Raw genomic sequence first — 16,147 nt, forward strand, 5'->3', positions numbered from 1 at the left:
TTGTAAAGGAATCTAATATTTGTCATACTATGGGGCCAATCATATGGCAAGATGGGTTGAGAAGCTTAGAATGCAGTTGATCTCCTGCTCAATCAGCTGATTTTAGTCTCAGATGGCATTAAGTCCCCAATTGTGACTCAGCCGAAAATACATCGGTGTAACTTGCTCATTCTGGCTTAGCCAGGTAAGCCACAGCTGCCTGACTTGAGGGCCAGTGTAAGTTCCCAAAAAGGGGTGTTATTGGGGGCGGGACCAGAAAAGAGGAACTTAGGCTGCACCCTAAGCCCGTTCAGCTTGGTCACATGACCTAGTGACCTGGCATTCAACATTGTTCTTTCTGTGTTTATTTCTTTCACTACATTTTCCACATGGACTAGTTTCAGTGTAGGTCCTTGCTATGGAACTGTGATCAGCACTATCCATCATGACAGTGTTGAAACACCTGTTAGGTTGAAGGGCGTAAGCCAATAAATGCCAAAATCTACCACTCAGCCATATTTTACCTCATTTGCAAACAGGTGAGTGACAAAGTTAAGGTGTAGAGAGCACTGATCATATTTCAATAGATTTGGAAATCTACTCAGTTCAAGTGGTGCATGGGCTGTTTGTAAATCAAGCAAGTGTCCAGATAATCTGATTTCGTTTTTGTCTAATGACATGTTAATAAGTTATATAAGGGATAGTAAGAATCTATCAGCCAACATGCTGTGGTTATTTACTGTGCTGGTAAACAAACATCATGGAATTTGGACAAGAAATAATGCAGCATTCTATTTCTAATACAGTAATACTAAAACACATTTCTGCTTTTGCTGCACTACAAATGAATTTCTTAGTCATTTTAAAATAATTACTTTACTTTTTTTCCTCCTTAAACAGAAGATCCTACCTCATGCTGAAATAGGCAATATTGCCTTTCATATTTTATTTTATTTTAAAATCCCTCACCTTCTGATACCAGACACATCTGTTGTTCATTAAGAAGCAGTTTTAATGAAGTAGGAAAGCGACTTCAGCATAAGGAACAAAAGGAAATTGTTATGCATTTTGTTATGAGTGCTCAAATAGAGAGACACCATCTTTTAAATGTAAAAGATTAATTTGAAATAATATTTCAGTACAGCACAAGTTCCAAATAATCTGAACTTCATTTATCTATACCTGATCACCCAAACGTCCTTCACATACTCCTGTGCAGACGTCTAGATATTATTATTAGTTATTTTCCAGATACGTTGGATAATTGAAACTCAAGTCTATTGTATTCAAATCTTATTTGATTTCTTTTCCTAGTACATTTACATTTCAAAACTCTAATCTATATCTGGTATATTTACATATATCTGGTATATTTACTATATATCCTAGTATATTTACATTTCAAAACTCTAAATCTGGATAAAGATAGTATCTTGGCTAGGAATAAGCATGAACATTTAGGATGAGTGGAATTTCCCTACCTCTCTTTTGCTGTTATTACTGGGCTTGTCTCTCCCATGCATTTTGTTTTATTAGATTTCTAATTTTATATGGATAATTTCTAATAAATTTCAGAAATTGTTTATACTTGGGGGCCCGTGCTGCCCGAAACGGCAGCGTGGGGCTTGCGTCCGCCAGGTGGACTCTGTGGGCAGCTCGCTGCACCGCCCCCCTGGGCGGATCGCTGCACTACCCCCGTGGGCAAATCTCTGCGGCGTCCCCGTGGGCAGCTCACCCTCCCCCGCCGCTCCGGGTGCCGGAGCATCTAGCTAAGCCCCTGACTAGTCTGTGCCCAGAAACAAGTCATTCTACAAAAAAGAAATGGGGCAGTGTTTGGGGGTGGGTGACAGATCTGAAATCAGACAATCCATAAAGATTCCTATGAGGAATAAAGGTAAAGGGACCCCTGACCATTAGGTCCAGTCGTGACCGACTCTGGGGTTGCGCGCTCATCTCGAATTATTGGCCGAGGGAGCCGGCGCTTCTTTTCCAGCTTTTCCACCATTGTAAAATAATGCCTTTTTCCTTTGGAGCGACTTTAATAGAAGACTAAGCAGACTTTAGGGTACAGTCCAGTCATTTGCTCTTAGCATTGACCTGCTGAGATCCTGAATGTTTCCTAGATAGAGGAGGTGGCAAGTTTCTGGTGTGTGCCTGTAGATTTTCCTGATGCCTGCTCCATCTGGATGCTAGATAACCAATTTCCCATATACCCGGGTTTGAATAAATGCTGGGCAAATGATCTAATTTGCATTTTGATCATGTTTGGTAGATGTTTATTGAACAAAAAACACTGAAGCGGCAAAGTCAGCTTCTCCTGCAAAATGCTGGCCCCGACGAACAGCTTTTGAAAGCTTTGGATGAAAATGCCAAGCTGAATCAAATACTGGAGGAAGAGAGGCTGCAACACCAGCAAAAGGTAAGTACTGTACTTTTCAGTGACTGTGGTGTGCTTTGTTTCTGCCATCTGTCTTCCCAAACTGAAGAATATATAGTAAGCAGAAGTAGCTCGCTGAGTGGGACAGAGCTTTGGGCCACTGTTGCTTAATGGGAGGGAGAAGGGGAGAGGTAAGGCAGTGGGGAGTTCAGTGCAGTACAAACACACCAACTAAGTCAGGCATCCCCAAACTTGGCCCTCCAGATGTTTTGGGACTTCAACTCCCATCATCCCCAGCTAACAGGACCAGTGGTCAGGGATGATGGGAACTGTAGTCTCAAATCATCTGGAGGGCCGAATTTGGGGATGCCTGAACTAAGGCAATCCTGCACCCCTGATAGTGTGTTTGCACCATGCTTCCCTCTCCCCATCTCCTCTGTTTCTTCCTCCCAGTAAGCAACAGGCAACAGTGATCCACCTTCCAGGAAGCTAGGGTAGTGGCTCTGACCCGCCTTGCAAGCCACTTCTCATTGTAAGTTATCAAGTTGGTTTAATTTAGTTTAGGTTATCATATTGACATATCACTTCACATATCCAGAGGGGTCCTGAAGCAATTTACAATAATAAAATTAGAAATGCATTAAAAAGCCAATAAAACATTACAAATATGAAATACTAAAAGTGGTCGTCCAACTAAAAAGTTGTCTAAACCAGCCTGAAATATCCATCCCCTTCTGCACATTGTTAGTGAGATTCTGGACTGCACAGTGAAGCTTAACAGCATCCCAAATAATTGGGGGGAGGTTCTGACCATCCTCCCAAAGTGGGTGCTGAAGAGGCTAAGCCAGAGGAGCAACACAGCCAGCCGTTCTGGGGCTGGAAGACCGGGACTGTGATTCCTGCAATGCAGGGGGTTGGACTAGATGACGTTTGGGTCCCTTCCAAATCTACAATTCTGTGATTCTTTGGCTTAATGAGAATGCCTGGATCTCCAGAGAGGAGCTTATAATTGTTTTGTAAACTCCCTGGTCCTTTTTTCTTTTTTTGCTGCTGCTACACTACCATTTGTACTGTAATTTCAAGTCATGGGTCCAAGTGCTTTTATTTGCTTTCCCCAGGGAAATCCATTTTTTCCTGCTGACTCAGAACAATCCACAAAAAGCTCAACTGACGTTTGTTCTGATTTAGCAGTAAACAGCGGGTTCTCCCAAAGAAAGTGGCTGCTAAAAAGAAGAAGAAAGTCTTGGACCTGTGACTTGAAATCATGGGACAAGTATGGATGGAGCATAAGTCAAAGGTTTTCCTTAGTATGTCATCCAAAACCCAGAGTCATAGTTAAGCTCTCTCCAGACTAATCAGGTGCTGTAAGTAAGATCAATTTTTGATGCAGGTTGGCGCAGTGCAGTAGTAAAAAGAACTGGGCCATGAGCTCTTCTCCAGAAGTCCCACATGCTCAGACACTTGTCTAAGGCAGAGATTGGCTTAGCATAACAAGTAAAGCAGGCCACTGAGACACCACACTGTGGCCTTTAAAAGGAGGAGGTAGTTTCTGGGTATCTCTTCAAATAAACAGAAAGTATGTTCCCTTGTCTTTTAAGTCCTGATGAAAGAAAGCAGGCTAACAAACTACATATGCAAAGTAGATGATACACACATGAGCAAATGGCACCGGAAGTATTTTGAATATTTTGGAGATGAATTATTTGGATTTCTATTGGTTTGCATTTGATGGAGATTTTAGCAATCTACAGTACTGGAACCAATTACTAAGTTGTTTGGATAATAGTTAAAATTGAAGCCATGTTATTTCCCCAATTTTTAGGAATAGTAAAAAGAAAGCAGCGATTGCTTCAAAAACATAATGCACACATGTTTGTGTATTTATACATTGGGAGTAATTCCCAGATTCTGGGAAAGGATGGTTTTCTAAATTTGTTCAAATTGTGTGCAGGGGCAGAGAGGTCTTTATTTTACCGTGTCTCAGCCCTTCAACCTGACTATTCTATAATTCACCCATTGCAAACAGCAGGGGTAAAAGAAAGAGTGTGTGAATAATAACATTTAACAGATGCAGCCATTTAATAACTTGCATTAGTGTTTTATTGCTTGAGATAAAAAAAAACCTTGTAAGAAGGTGTACGCTCCCCTCTTTTAAATCCTCTTTAAAACGTTTAGGCACTCCAGAATTGAAGTGTTTTGTAAAATAATAATTGACAAAACAACATTCTAGTTGAATACAAACCAAATTATGAGATCTTCATGGCTCTCCAAGGGGGAGATTTTTGTCCTGTTCTTCATATACAGTATTTTGGTTAACTGCTTGTGCCAACATTGGGCTAGATGAATGGATTTTCTGATTTTAAGCAACTGTCAGGCATCTCAGGAAATTAACCATGCTGCAGGTTTAAAAATCTGGCTTGTGACATGTGTAGTCCATTGTTTTCAGTAGTAGTTATGCCCAACGCTGTAGCCACAAGAGTGGAGTATACAATAGTTCAGACTGTAGCTTCAAAACTGAGAGTAATATCCAACTAAGTCATACTAAGAGCAGACCTGCTAAAATCAATGAACGAGTTTCTCAAGTCCAGGCATCCCCAAACTCGGCCCCCCAGATGTTTTGGGACTACAATTCCCACCATCCGTGACTACTGGTCCTGTTAGCTAGGGATGATGGGAGTTGTAGTCCCAAAACATCTGGAGGGCTGAGTTTGGGGGTGCCTGCTCAAGTCTATCGAGCTCTGTGTGTCTACTCTGAGTATGATTAATGGTTACTCTAAGCCTGGAGCTGGTGTGAAATGGAAGAAAAATATGTCGGTTCTCTTCCCCCATTGATCTGCCCTCGGAAGACTTGGGAGGCAATCATGGATCCCACTCTCCCCTGACCACTCTTGGGATTGCGTTATAAAATTGCATTATAAAACTTGGAAATTCTGGAGTAGAACAGATTTTTTATTTATTAAAAAAACCCAATACATCCATAAATGCTACAAGTGCTTCTTCATTTTGAGCATATTTCTTAAACCTTGAACTATTAAGTTTGAATAACAACATTTAGAGTACGTAACTGGTGGTAACTCAGAAGTCGAACGGAATCCGTTCCAGAAGTCCGTTCGACTTCCAGAATGTTCAGAAACTAAAGCGCGGCTTCTGATTGGCTGCAGTTCCTGCAACCAATCGGAAGCCCCGTTGGACGTTCGGGTTCCAAAGAAAAGTTTGCAAAACGGAACACGTTTGCAGCATTCAGGAGCCAAAACATCCAAATACCAAGGCGTTTGGGATCCAAGTTCCGACTGTATTCTGTTACATATTGTCAGGATCCCAGTTTTTCTACTGCCAGATAATTTTTTGGGTTCTGGGGAGTCATTAGCTTGACTTGGTTGGATGTGCTTCTTTGTCAAGTTGGTGGGTGGGACAAAACAAGATGTTGATTTTCATTACAATTTTGTATTTGTCAATAATAGGTTGAAGAACTGGAGGAACAATTAGCTAACGAAGTCTTGAATAAGGAAATCAAATCCCTTAAACAGCAGCTAGAACTTTTAGAAGAAGATAAAAAAGAATTGGAGGAAAAATACCAGAGTGCTGAAGAAAAAGTTAAAAACCTAAAGAATTCAGGTAAAATATTGAATAAATTTGATACCATATTCAATCTTAGTATGATGGATGTAAAACAGATAGAATTAAATGTGAACTCCAGTCAAGACATAACCATGTTGTTTAATGATAACCAGTGTTCAGAGTTTTCAAGCTATATTTGTGACCAGAACTTCATAAATATGTGTTTTGTAATTTATGTTTACAAAAGAAAGCAATCCAAATGCCCCTTACACCAGGCTGTCTCTCTGTGTGTGTTTTGGATTGAGTGGAAGCATCCCACTGCTCATTTCACCTGGCTGAGGGGCAGAGAGGCCTGTTGGTGATATTCCCACCATTGGAAAGTCCCCAAACAGGCTGTTCTAAGGGCAGTGAGGAGCTGAGCCAGCCCGGGATTGGCTGGATCTTGATCCAGTCCTCCAGTCACTGTGGCAACACTGGACTTGATCTGCACCCTATCAGTGCATCAGTCTGGAGCTTGTGCAGGGCTTGGTTGCCCTCCCACCACTTTCTCTGTGGCCACCGTGAGTGGCTGGGTTGTGGATGTAGTTGCTCCACAGGCAGGGGTGAGTGAGTGAGTTTGGATTGCAGCCTTAGCTCGGTGCACTTATTCCCCATTCAAACCAGCAGGACTTAAGTTGCATCACGACCACCTTGTCTAACCCTTTTGTATTCACTCAGTTGGTATTCTTTCTTCCAAATGCAGAGGCCACATAGGGATTAAAAAATATATATCCTCACGACATTCTAGTTGCAGAAGTTATTAGTATATTCCAAGAAATGATTTAGTGCTTTGCAGTGAGAGTTGGGAAGCAACAACACGTTATGTGCCCTTATGCGACTGACATTTTAAAAAGTAAATGCTGTGTCGAAGGCTATGCAGAAGGAATTAGCTTTGCAACTCCCATGGGTGTTAATGGCTAAAATCCATGGGAGCTGTGTGGCTAATTCCCTGCACATCAGGCAAAACATTTACCCCTCACTATCTGACTGTAGAAACTGTCTGACTTGCTGGCTGTTATTTGTCCAGTTTATAGGCTAAAGCAAGACATCAGGAACACTGACAAAACCACTTAGAATGCATACAGTATGGATAAACTACTGTAATTTAGTTGTTACCAAAGACTTATTTGCCAGGATGGTGCCTGACCAGCTTACAGCATCGTACCTATTAAATGCTAAAAACTGTAATTTACTACTCTTTATCTAAGATTGCCATTTCTTAATAAATTCAAAATACAGTTACCAGCAGGGGAAGTACTGTTTAACTATCCTAAAGCAGCTGGATTACGTGGATGGAAAATGTCAAAAGAAAAACATACTAATGCCTTTGTGCAAGGTCCTAAAACTGTTTTACAGTGTTGTGTGTTAAATTAATCACAGCCTTGTAAAGTGACTGGAAAACCTATGGAAATTACCAAGGGAACCCACTCAGGGACCACTATAGGACACAAAATAAATTACCTGAGTATATGTATTGACTACATTTCAACTTGATGGCGTCCTTTAATGGCTGCCACATTCAGCTATTATCTGAACGATAAAAATAATGGTTGTTTACTATATCAAAAAGTGAGAAGGAAGAAGCCACTAATGATTCTTCAGGGATTTCGAAGTGGTAGCATGCCCACTCGTATTATGAAATATGAGTAAAGAAAACCAGTTATCAGTACAAAAACATTTAGTTTTAAGAGCCAAAGCTGGTTGCCTTTCCCAGCATGCAATTTTGTGTCCTAGATTCATCTTCCAAGTTTAGCAACAGAGACCAGCCCAAAAGGACACTATTAAGTTGGACCCATGAACTCAGAAAAAAGAGATAAATGATGCTTCTATGGAATCCATACATTTTCATTTGACTTCACTGATCCTTTATTTGCAAAGGACCTGGATCTAGATATTTTCATCCCTCCTAATTGTTATTCCAACACTCATAAAAATTGAACATGCAAAAGGGAAACCAAAGACTATATATTTAGGGAGTGCTATGATCAGAGATGTGTTTGATGGATTTCTGTATTTTAGAATTTCTGTTTTTTTGGAAGCCGCCCAGAGTGGCTGGGGGAACCCGGCCAGATGGGCGGGGTATAAATAATATATTATTATTATTATTATTTCTCCCAGAAAACTAAGCAGACAGCTTCTTTACCTTCAAAAGCAAAAGTCTGGCACATGACGGCGGCAGCCATTGCATTTCCTTCCATACTTGCATAAATAAATTATTGCTTCCTCATTAGGATAGCACTAGGAACTGCTGTCCCTGCTTATGTTGCTTGCCAAGCCCACCTACAGGAGGAAATGGGTGGCAGTGCAGGGCAAAAAAGGGAAATACTTCTTCTTCCTCCTCATTCCCCTCTTCAGTGCAAATGGCAGTGGGCTCTTAGATTTGGGGGCAAGCTATGAGGGAGGAGTTTTGGTTGAACTGTGGAGAGAGAGAGAATGACAGGGAGCGCGTGAAAGCCTGCCTGGACCCAGCCACTTGGCTGCCTGGACACTTGAGCAAACAGGCAGGTGGCAGTGGTAAAACAGGGAACGTGGGAAGACTTTCCTGGGCCACCTGGCTGCCTGCTTGCTCATCGACTTGCTCTGCCATCCTGCTCAGTTGAGTCGTCTGCCTGCTTTTCTTGCTATCGGTCCACCTGCTATCATGCTGTACAGTTTGCATAGTTGCCTGTTGACAGCCACACGAATGGCAGCGTGATGACATTTTCTCCTTACAAAAATACTAAGATCATAAGAAAACAGACAGTGATAGAAGAGAGGCTTTGATATCTTCATCCTAGTTATTTTAATAAAATCTCCAAAATGCAGGTTTCTCAGGTTTTGTTTTTTGTTTTTTACTGTGAAATTATTTCTGTATAGGATACTTACTGACTCTCCGTACCTAATTGATTCTGTCAAGCTGTAGCATTTTGCCAACCCCCTGCATGCATCATTTAAATACATATGGGTAGAGGAGCATTTTAGCTGAGGGCTCGATTCTGTCTCTGTGTAGTCGAAGAGCTTCAAAAAAGAATACACCAATCAGAAAATGTTATACCACCAGCACCACCACCACCACCTCCTCCTCCTCCTCCTCCTCCTCCTCCACCTCCTCCACCTCCAAATCCAATAAGGTAAGTAAAATTATATACTTACTGGTTCTTTACACTGTTTGCTTAGACAGAAGCAGGAGTGGCCAGGATGAAGGAGCTGCATTACAGCCCTGGTCTCCTGATTAGTGACATTGCAACCACTTACTGAGGTGGCAGGGAGGTCACAACTGTGCAGGTGAGTGGCGGGGAAACTGGATTGTCTCCACAGATGTGCCCTCACAGTGCCAAGCTCCCCACCACCTCTCTCCTCTTCCTTTCCCTTTCGGTAAATGGCAGCAGTGCTACTGCTGCATTGCCATGATCCTCTCTGCCCGCTGCTCCTGGTCAGAAGTATATGTTTTTAGGACAGGGGTCGGCAACATGTGGCCCATGGGCTGGAAGTAGCCCATGGAGGCCGTTTAACCGGCCTACGAGCCACCCCAGAACTGAGCCAGCCGCTCGGCGAGTCCCGGCGCGCTGTGCTAACCCAGCACAGCATGGCGCGGGGACTCTCTTCTGTGGCTTCAGAAATTGCTTCTGTGCATTCGCAGACGCAAAAATTTTTTGGCATCTGGGCATGCGCAGAAGCGGTTTTCGGCGTTGCGGACATGCACAGATGTGATTTCCAGCACTGCACCAGTCCGGCCCACAGAGGATCTGTTTTAGGAGTTAATTATAAGCATAGTGAGGATAAATATGAGCTTTTGCCTCCTAGGAAGAAAAACAGGTTGGGTGGCTGGATGAAACCAAATTCAAATACATATACTCAGTTCATATGTAATTTCTACAATTTTAACCTGTTGCATAACCCATTCTCCAGGACACTCAGGCTGTTAATACCTGTTTGCTTTGGGAGTTGGTGAGCTCTTTGCTGGAGGTGTTTGGTCAGAGGCTGGGCAACCATCTTTCATGGACCCTGCATTATAACAGGAAGCTGGATTAAATGACCTCCAATGTCCCTTCTCACTCTAAAATTCTATAATTATATTAATTATCTAATCTACTAGCAGTATATCCTGTGGCCTATATGCAGGTGATCTCAGGAATCAGCCACGCACTGCCATTAAGAAGTTTGGAGTTATTCTCTTTGTCTCAAAGCAAAATTACGGCAGGTGGTTTGCAGGGGTCCTGGGACATTGCATGAATCCAAACCCATTAAAACATAGTAATTGTTAGCTGCGTGTGCTTAGCATTCAGCAAGAACAGACATTATAACATAGGGAAAAATTGTAAGGATGAATGCTTCCTTGCAATTTATTGTTCCAAACTTTCTGAACAAGAGTGGTTTTTCAATGCATGTATCAATGTGTAACTTAAATATGTGCAGTTTTAATGGAAACTTAGCCTGCCATAAAGCATCCAATTCAGTCACATGAATTCCCAAATTGTAAGCCTCCTGTTTCTACCTTCCTTTTGCCTCATGTGATTTGCTTAATCTTTTTACTCAGCCCAACTGCTTTATTTACTTCCAGTGCAATTTTGGTCTATTTGAAGAGAACAGCTACTCCGTTGATTCTTTGCATGCCATGTTCCCAGTGTGCTCAGTACTGTATCTCTTAAAAGCTTTTCTGTGGTATTCCAAAACCAGGCAGGAGTATAATCTGTTTTAAATCTATGAAGTACTTCATGCAGAATGATATTCACACATGATCTAAAAAGCCTAGATGAAGGCATACTATAGGTTCGTGTTTTCAACAGCTGAATGAATGATATCTTAAATCATCATTGTAAAGCTATTTATTGTCTGTTTAAGATATTCTGTTTTTTAATGTTTGATGTTTTATTATGTTTTTATATATGCTGTAAGGAAACCAAGCCAGACGGGTAGGATATAAATAATAAAGTTGTTGTTGTTGTTGTTGTTGTTGTTGTTGATTTGCTGCCCATCTGACTGGGTTGCCTCAGCCTCTCTGGGGAGCTTCCAGCAAAATATAAAACGCAATAAAACATCAAACATTAAAATGCCCCTCTGCCTTCAGATGTCTTCTAAAAGTCATATAGTTTATCTGTTGGACAGCTGATTGGAGGGTGTTTCACAGGGTGGGCACCACTACGGAGAATGCCCTCTGCCTGGTTCCCTGTAACTTCATTTCTCACAACGAGGGAACCACCAGAAGGCCCTTGGCGCTGGACCTCAATGTCTGGGCAGAATGATGGGTGTTATTATTAGTTAATTATTATTTTGTGTAACCTAAAACATTCCAGATCTAAAATTGATAACTGATTATGGAAGATTTTTTTGCATGCTTTCTTACATTTGATGAGCACAGTTACTAATATCTCAGAATAGTAGCTATATTTCCATCAGATAGTCTGCTGGATACACTGATTAAACTATTATCCTAAAACTCAATTAATTCTTAACTCTTGTCTGGTTCCTGGTAATGATACTGAAGTCGGAAAGGGGTTTGATTCTAGCTTGGTATTATATACTAATAAAGAAGATATGAAGTGTTTGATGGGGGAAAATATTTTTTCTTTACTCCCTCCCCACACCCTAGACTTAGTCTTGTGTTCCTCCAACCATCTACTATTAGACACCTTTTTTAACAATTATTTTATATGCATCATCCTGCTGGTCTTTTAAATCATTCTGAACTTTCATGTAGTTGATATACAAGCCATCTCATTTCTACACAAAACAATGTCCTTTAATTCTTTTGAGGTTAACACTGGCATTTGTGTTTTCATTTTTAGTCTCTAATAGGTCTTTACGGGGGTGGGGGTAAGCTGAAAGGAATTTTGTTTATTCTTTCTCCTTCCATAAAGTATTGGGTCAGCTAAGTCTTATTAATAAGTCCAATATATCAAAAAATCACACCAATTACACCATTTCAATGTGTTAAATTAACGAATTGTAAATTTGTTTTTTTGCAAAGGTGTTAAATTAAGAGATTGTAAACTTGTTTACTCACAAGAAAGGAATTTTTTTAAGTGATCCATTAAACATATTGAGTTATGTCTTGTTGTCAGTGCAACACCCCATAAATTGCTCTCACTTGCTATGATAACATGATTGGCCAAAGAAACAGGAGTTATTCAGTTAATTGCAGTTAAGCCCTTCTGCAGACCAAACAGCCTTTTGCTCATGTACCTCTTCTCTTCTGTTGCCTTGCCAATGTGTTAAAGTTTAGATTTGGTTGCTTTTGTTTTTGTTTCTGTGGGATGGGCTTACTTAAAAAGAAGAAAGAGAGGCCATATGCATGTACATATATGTTTGGAACCACGGTACTTGAAGAACCAACTTGTTTTGTACAATCCTGCCCAAGAATTGAGATCTTCCAACTGCCCCTTCAGTGATTCATAAGCTGATAGTGTGGGAAAGGGCTTTTTCTGTGGCAGCCCCACCTCTTCGTGGCCTCACTCTTTTCTCAATTTGTTCATATTTTATACTGTGTGTTTGTTGTTATTTTACTGTCAACTTCTCTGATCTCATGGAGGGAGAATGGAAGATAATAATTTAAAATAGATAAATAAATGCATCTAGTTTCCTTTTGAGAGAGAGAGGGATAGGCATCCTTTCTGTCCATTATACTTGTAACAGACATTGCACTATTGTCACTGGCGTACTGCACAAAGGTTGGGGCACACTTTGATCCTTTTTAACACAGAGAATGAAAATTGGTCAATTTCAATTTAATCAGCATGCAACCTGTCATGCAGGTTAGCCTTTATGCTTTGGAAGTGTTCTTGCCGTTCTCAAATGTGCTTATCCTCCAAACATTGCAGGCAATTGTGGTGGCTGTTTCGAAGATCACTGGATTTATTTATTCATTTGCCTGCCATTTAGCATTTTAAAAGGTGCTCAAGACATCCAGGTACAGACACATAATAATAACAACAGCTCCCCCTATTCCCCCCTTTAAGGCATGTTGAAAGCTTTTTGTATTAAAATAAAAGGAAAGGAGGAAGGAATGACAGCAAACCTCTCATATTTGGTCAAATATTGACTTGGTAGTGCCTGTTTAAGATAAATATCATGCCTTGCAGATTGAACCAAAAGCATAGATAATGTGAGGGTTTTTATTTACTGTTCTCATTTTGTTTGTTTACCAGTAGCCCTATTCCAGCAAATACATACTGTCGAAACGAGGGGACAATATAGAGGCTCCCTGCTGGGTGGCATTGTTCTCTAGAGTGTAATGCGTTATGTTAACGTTCCTAACCCTTCAATTTTTTATTGTGTGAGAAGGCTTTATTTTGTCACATATGTCATGGTGCCATGTTACCTTTTAATATTCAGATCTTGAGTGTTTTGCACTATGCCTTGTCAACAGCAATTGTGAAACAAATAATACGTTCGGTGTATTTTTTAAAAAAATGATTTTAAGGAGGTGTGACATTTCTGCCTCTGCCTGGCAGTGTTTGAACACGCATGTCAATAAGAAAGCTTAGCTGTTTGTCGGTTAATGCCAGCTCTTTCCACAATGCATGTCATAGGAACAGTCCTACAAGTGTTTGTTATGCCTTCTCGTCAAATGGGACTACAGGCAACTAAGTGTGCTAAGTTGCTTCTGTAAGTGCAGGAGTCAGGTTCAAGAGAAAGCTTGAGTGACTGTCTTCCATCTTTACTTTGTGAAAGGTCGCTGATGTCAATGATTCGTAAGAAGTCTCATGCAAATAGCAGCATGGCGAAGAAAGAAAAGGCATCTCAGCAAGGCTCAGGTACAGCACATTTTCTTCCCAGCAAAATCAACCTTGCTCCTAGTGCAATAAGGTGATATCTGAGCTTTCTAGGTACTTGATTTACATAAGAAAGCTTTTCATTTCACTTCACACAGTGCATCATTGGAACTGCAGAACCTTTTCGCATTAGAGGTAGTGATGGCCACCATCTTGGATGGGTTTAAAACAGGACTGGGCAAATTCATGGAGGATATTAAGGTTATCAATGGCTACTAGCTATGATGACTATGCTCTGTCTACACGATCTGAGGTACCGTAGTAATGCTTCTCCATACCAGTTGCTGCAAACCACAGGAGGGAAGAGTGCTCCCATGCTCGGGTCCTGATGGAATCTGATTGGCCATTGTTAGAACGGGATGATGGGCTAGATGGACCACTGGCGTGAACCAGCTAGGCTATTATGCTCCTGTGTTCTTGAATTGTAAGAACCATTGTTAGCCCTTTTCAGTCATTCAGGGAATGAGGGGGAGATCAGGGTTGTGTACACTAGCTCCATCCATATCCCAGTGCCCATCCCCCATGGCCTTCTGCATGTTGGAGGGCGAATGTGTGTAACGGGGGGGGGGGGGCAATTTAGGGCAGTAGCAGTGTGTCTTCAGGTTCTGAACCACCGTCTTCACTGTGGCAGCCCCTAATTTGTAGAACTTCCTCCCCACAGAGGTGTGTCTGACACCTTCATTATGCAGCTTTCAGTAAATGCTGAAGATGCACTTGTTCACCTTGGCATTTGACACTTGAGATGTATATTTTTTGGACCCACCTTATTTTTGTAAATCAGAAACTGCTGGTAGAATTCCAGGTTAACTTGGTAGCAAGTCAAAGCATTGAGTAAGTAGTAGCATGAGCACCTAATATGAGCTGGCAAAGTAATATGAAATATTTTAAAATAAAAATAACCATTTCCCTTCCAAATCCCATCCATAATTCTAGCTTTATAACTTCTGTGGTACGGTTTGGAAATCAATATTCTTAAGCCGTGTGAGTCAGGAAGGCTGTTTTTTCCTGGCTCTTTGTTTTCCTCAATTTACAACGAAAGGAAGGAACCTCCTGAAAGAAAGTAATTTGACTTTTTTCTTGTTTTGCAACAGGAGAAGTATCGGATCTAAAGAGACAAGCTGTTGAAGAAATGATGGATAGAATTAAAAAGGGGGTTCACCTTAGACCTGTTAATCAGACCAACCGTTCTAAGACAAAGGTTTGTTAACAACTTGCATGTAAAACATAGTGGGGGGAGAACTGTGTTATTATAAAATACATGCTCTGTTCCAGGAGATTAGAAGGGTCCCGAAGCTCCTCTAGTGCAGTGTAATTCAACCTTGAGTCCCCAAATATTGTTGGACTACAACTCTCATCATCCCTGCCTATTGATAGATAAACTGTAGGTTGCTAAAAAGTAATCAGAGGGGGAGGCTCACTCTCCCAATGTGTCTCTTCAAACTGACCCCTAGCTAACGTCTGTGAAAGAAAGAACTTGCCATAATCTGTCAGAATAAATGGGGTTGATTATGTTGGGCAGGAGGAAAGGAGGGTAACAGCCTCTGAGGCACTCCAACCTGGATTGCAGAGTTAATGCAGCCTTTTATATGACTAAGTTATAAGACCATACTCATTTCTTTCCCCTTTCAAGGGGAGATGAGCCAGGCAGATAGCAAAATAATAACTTTTTTGAAAGTTTCCCAAACCATTTTCTACTATTAAGGTTCATCTGATTTATATTACTTCATTCAGAAGCAGTCACTGGGTGAGATCAAATTTCTGTGCTAGCTTCCTGCAAGGTACGTCACTGCTGCTTACTGATGTGGGGGAGGTCAGTGTAGTGCAAACCCACCAGCAGAGCCAATTCATGTCAGCATGTTTGCACCACACCAACCTCCCTTCCACCTCACCCCACTCCCTCCTAGTAGGCAACAGGAACCCACCTACTGGGAAGCTAGCGTAGTCCAGTTTATTTCTTTGTGGTGAAAAGCCTCTTCCAATAGCCTTGCCTCCAGTTTTCCTCTTTTGCCTTAAGTGCTTTAGTCAACGTCTGCAAAATTACATTACCTAGATGGGTGTTTTGTTTTCATTTACAGCCAGAAGTACCCAAACCCTCTGAGAGTGCAATGAAAGAGTTAAAGGGAATTCTGGTAAGAAAAAGAGAGAAAACAACTCCTCTGCATTGTACTTTGTGTCCTTGTGTCATTGCTGAAAAGTGCCCCAAGGGAAAGAAGATGGGCGGATGTAGACAGATGTTCAGAATTATGTTTTCTTTTTCTTATTTAATTACGTGAGCTCATGTGACATTCCAAATATTTCACCTAGGGATGGGGAAGAAATTTGGATCAGATTCTCACTTCCTGAAACATGCCCATCCTTCAAATTTTGTGCTTCTCCAAATTTTACAGTGCTGTTCTCCAGCCAAGCAATGGGTATAAAAATTAATATACTAGGGTAAAATGTG

At 41.2% G+C, this 16,147-nt stretch overlaps 1 protein-coding gene across 2 annotated transcripts in view; it reads left to right on the forward strand.

The window, feature by feature from the left end:
* SHTN1 (shootin 1) overlaps positions 1–16,147 on the forward strand; it is a 75,729-nt gene that overhangs the window by 43,208 nt on the left and 16,374 nt on the right. For both annotated transcript variants that reach the window (XM_035137737.3, XM_088670530.1), the window contains 6 exons: positions 2,252–2,398; positions 5,818–5,971; positions 8,943–9,063; positions 13,604–13,686; positions 14,796–14,902; positions 15,780–15,833. In XM_035137737.3, coding sequence (XP_034993628.1) covers positions 2,252–2,398; positions 5,818–5,971; positions 8,943–9,063; positions 13,604–13,686; positions 14,796–14,902; positions 15,780–15,833 — 666 coding nt within the window. The remainder of the gene's footprint in view (positions 1–2,251; positions 2,399–5,817; positions 5,972–8,942; positions 9,064–13,603; positions 13,687–14,795; positions 14,903–15,779; positions 15,834–16,147) is intronic.

Source organism: Zootoca vivipara, chromosome 5, assembly GCF_965207765.1.
Source record: "Zootoca vivipara chromosome 5, rZooViv2.hap1.1, whole genome shotgun sequence".
In the NCBI taxonomy this organism is placed as follows: Eukaryota; Metazoa; Chordata; class Lepidosauria; order Squamata; family Lacertidae; genus Zootoca; species Zootoca vivipara.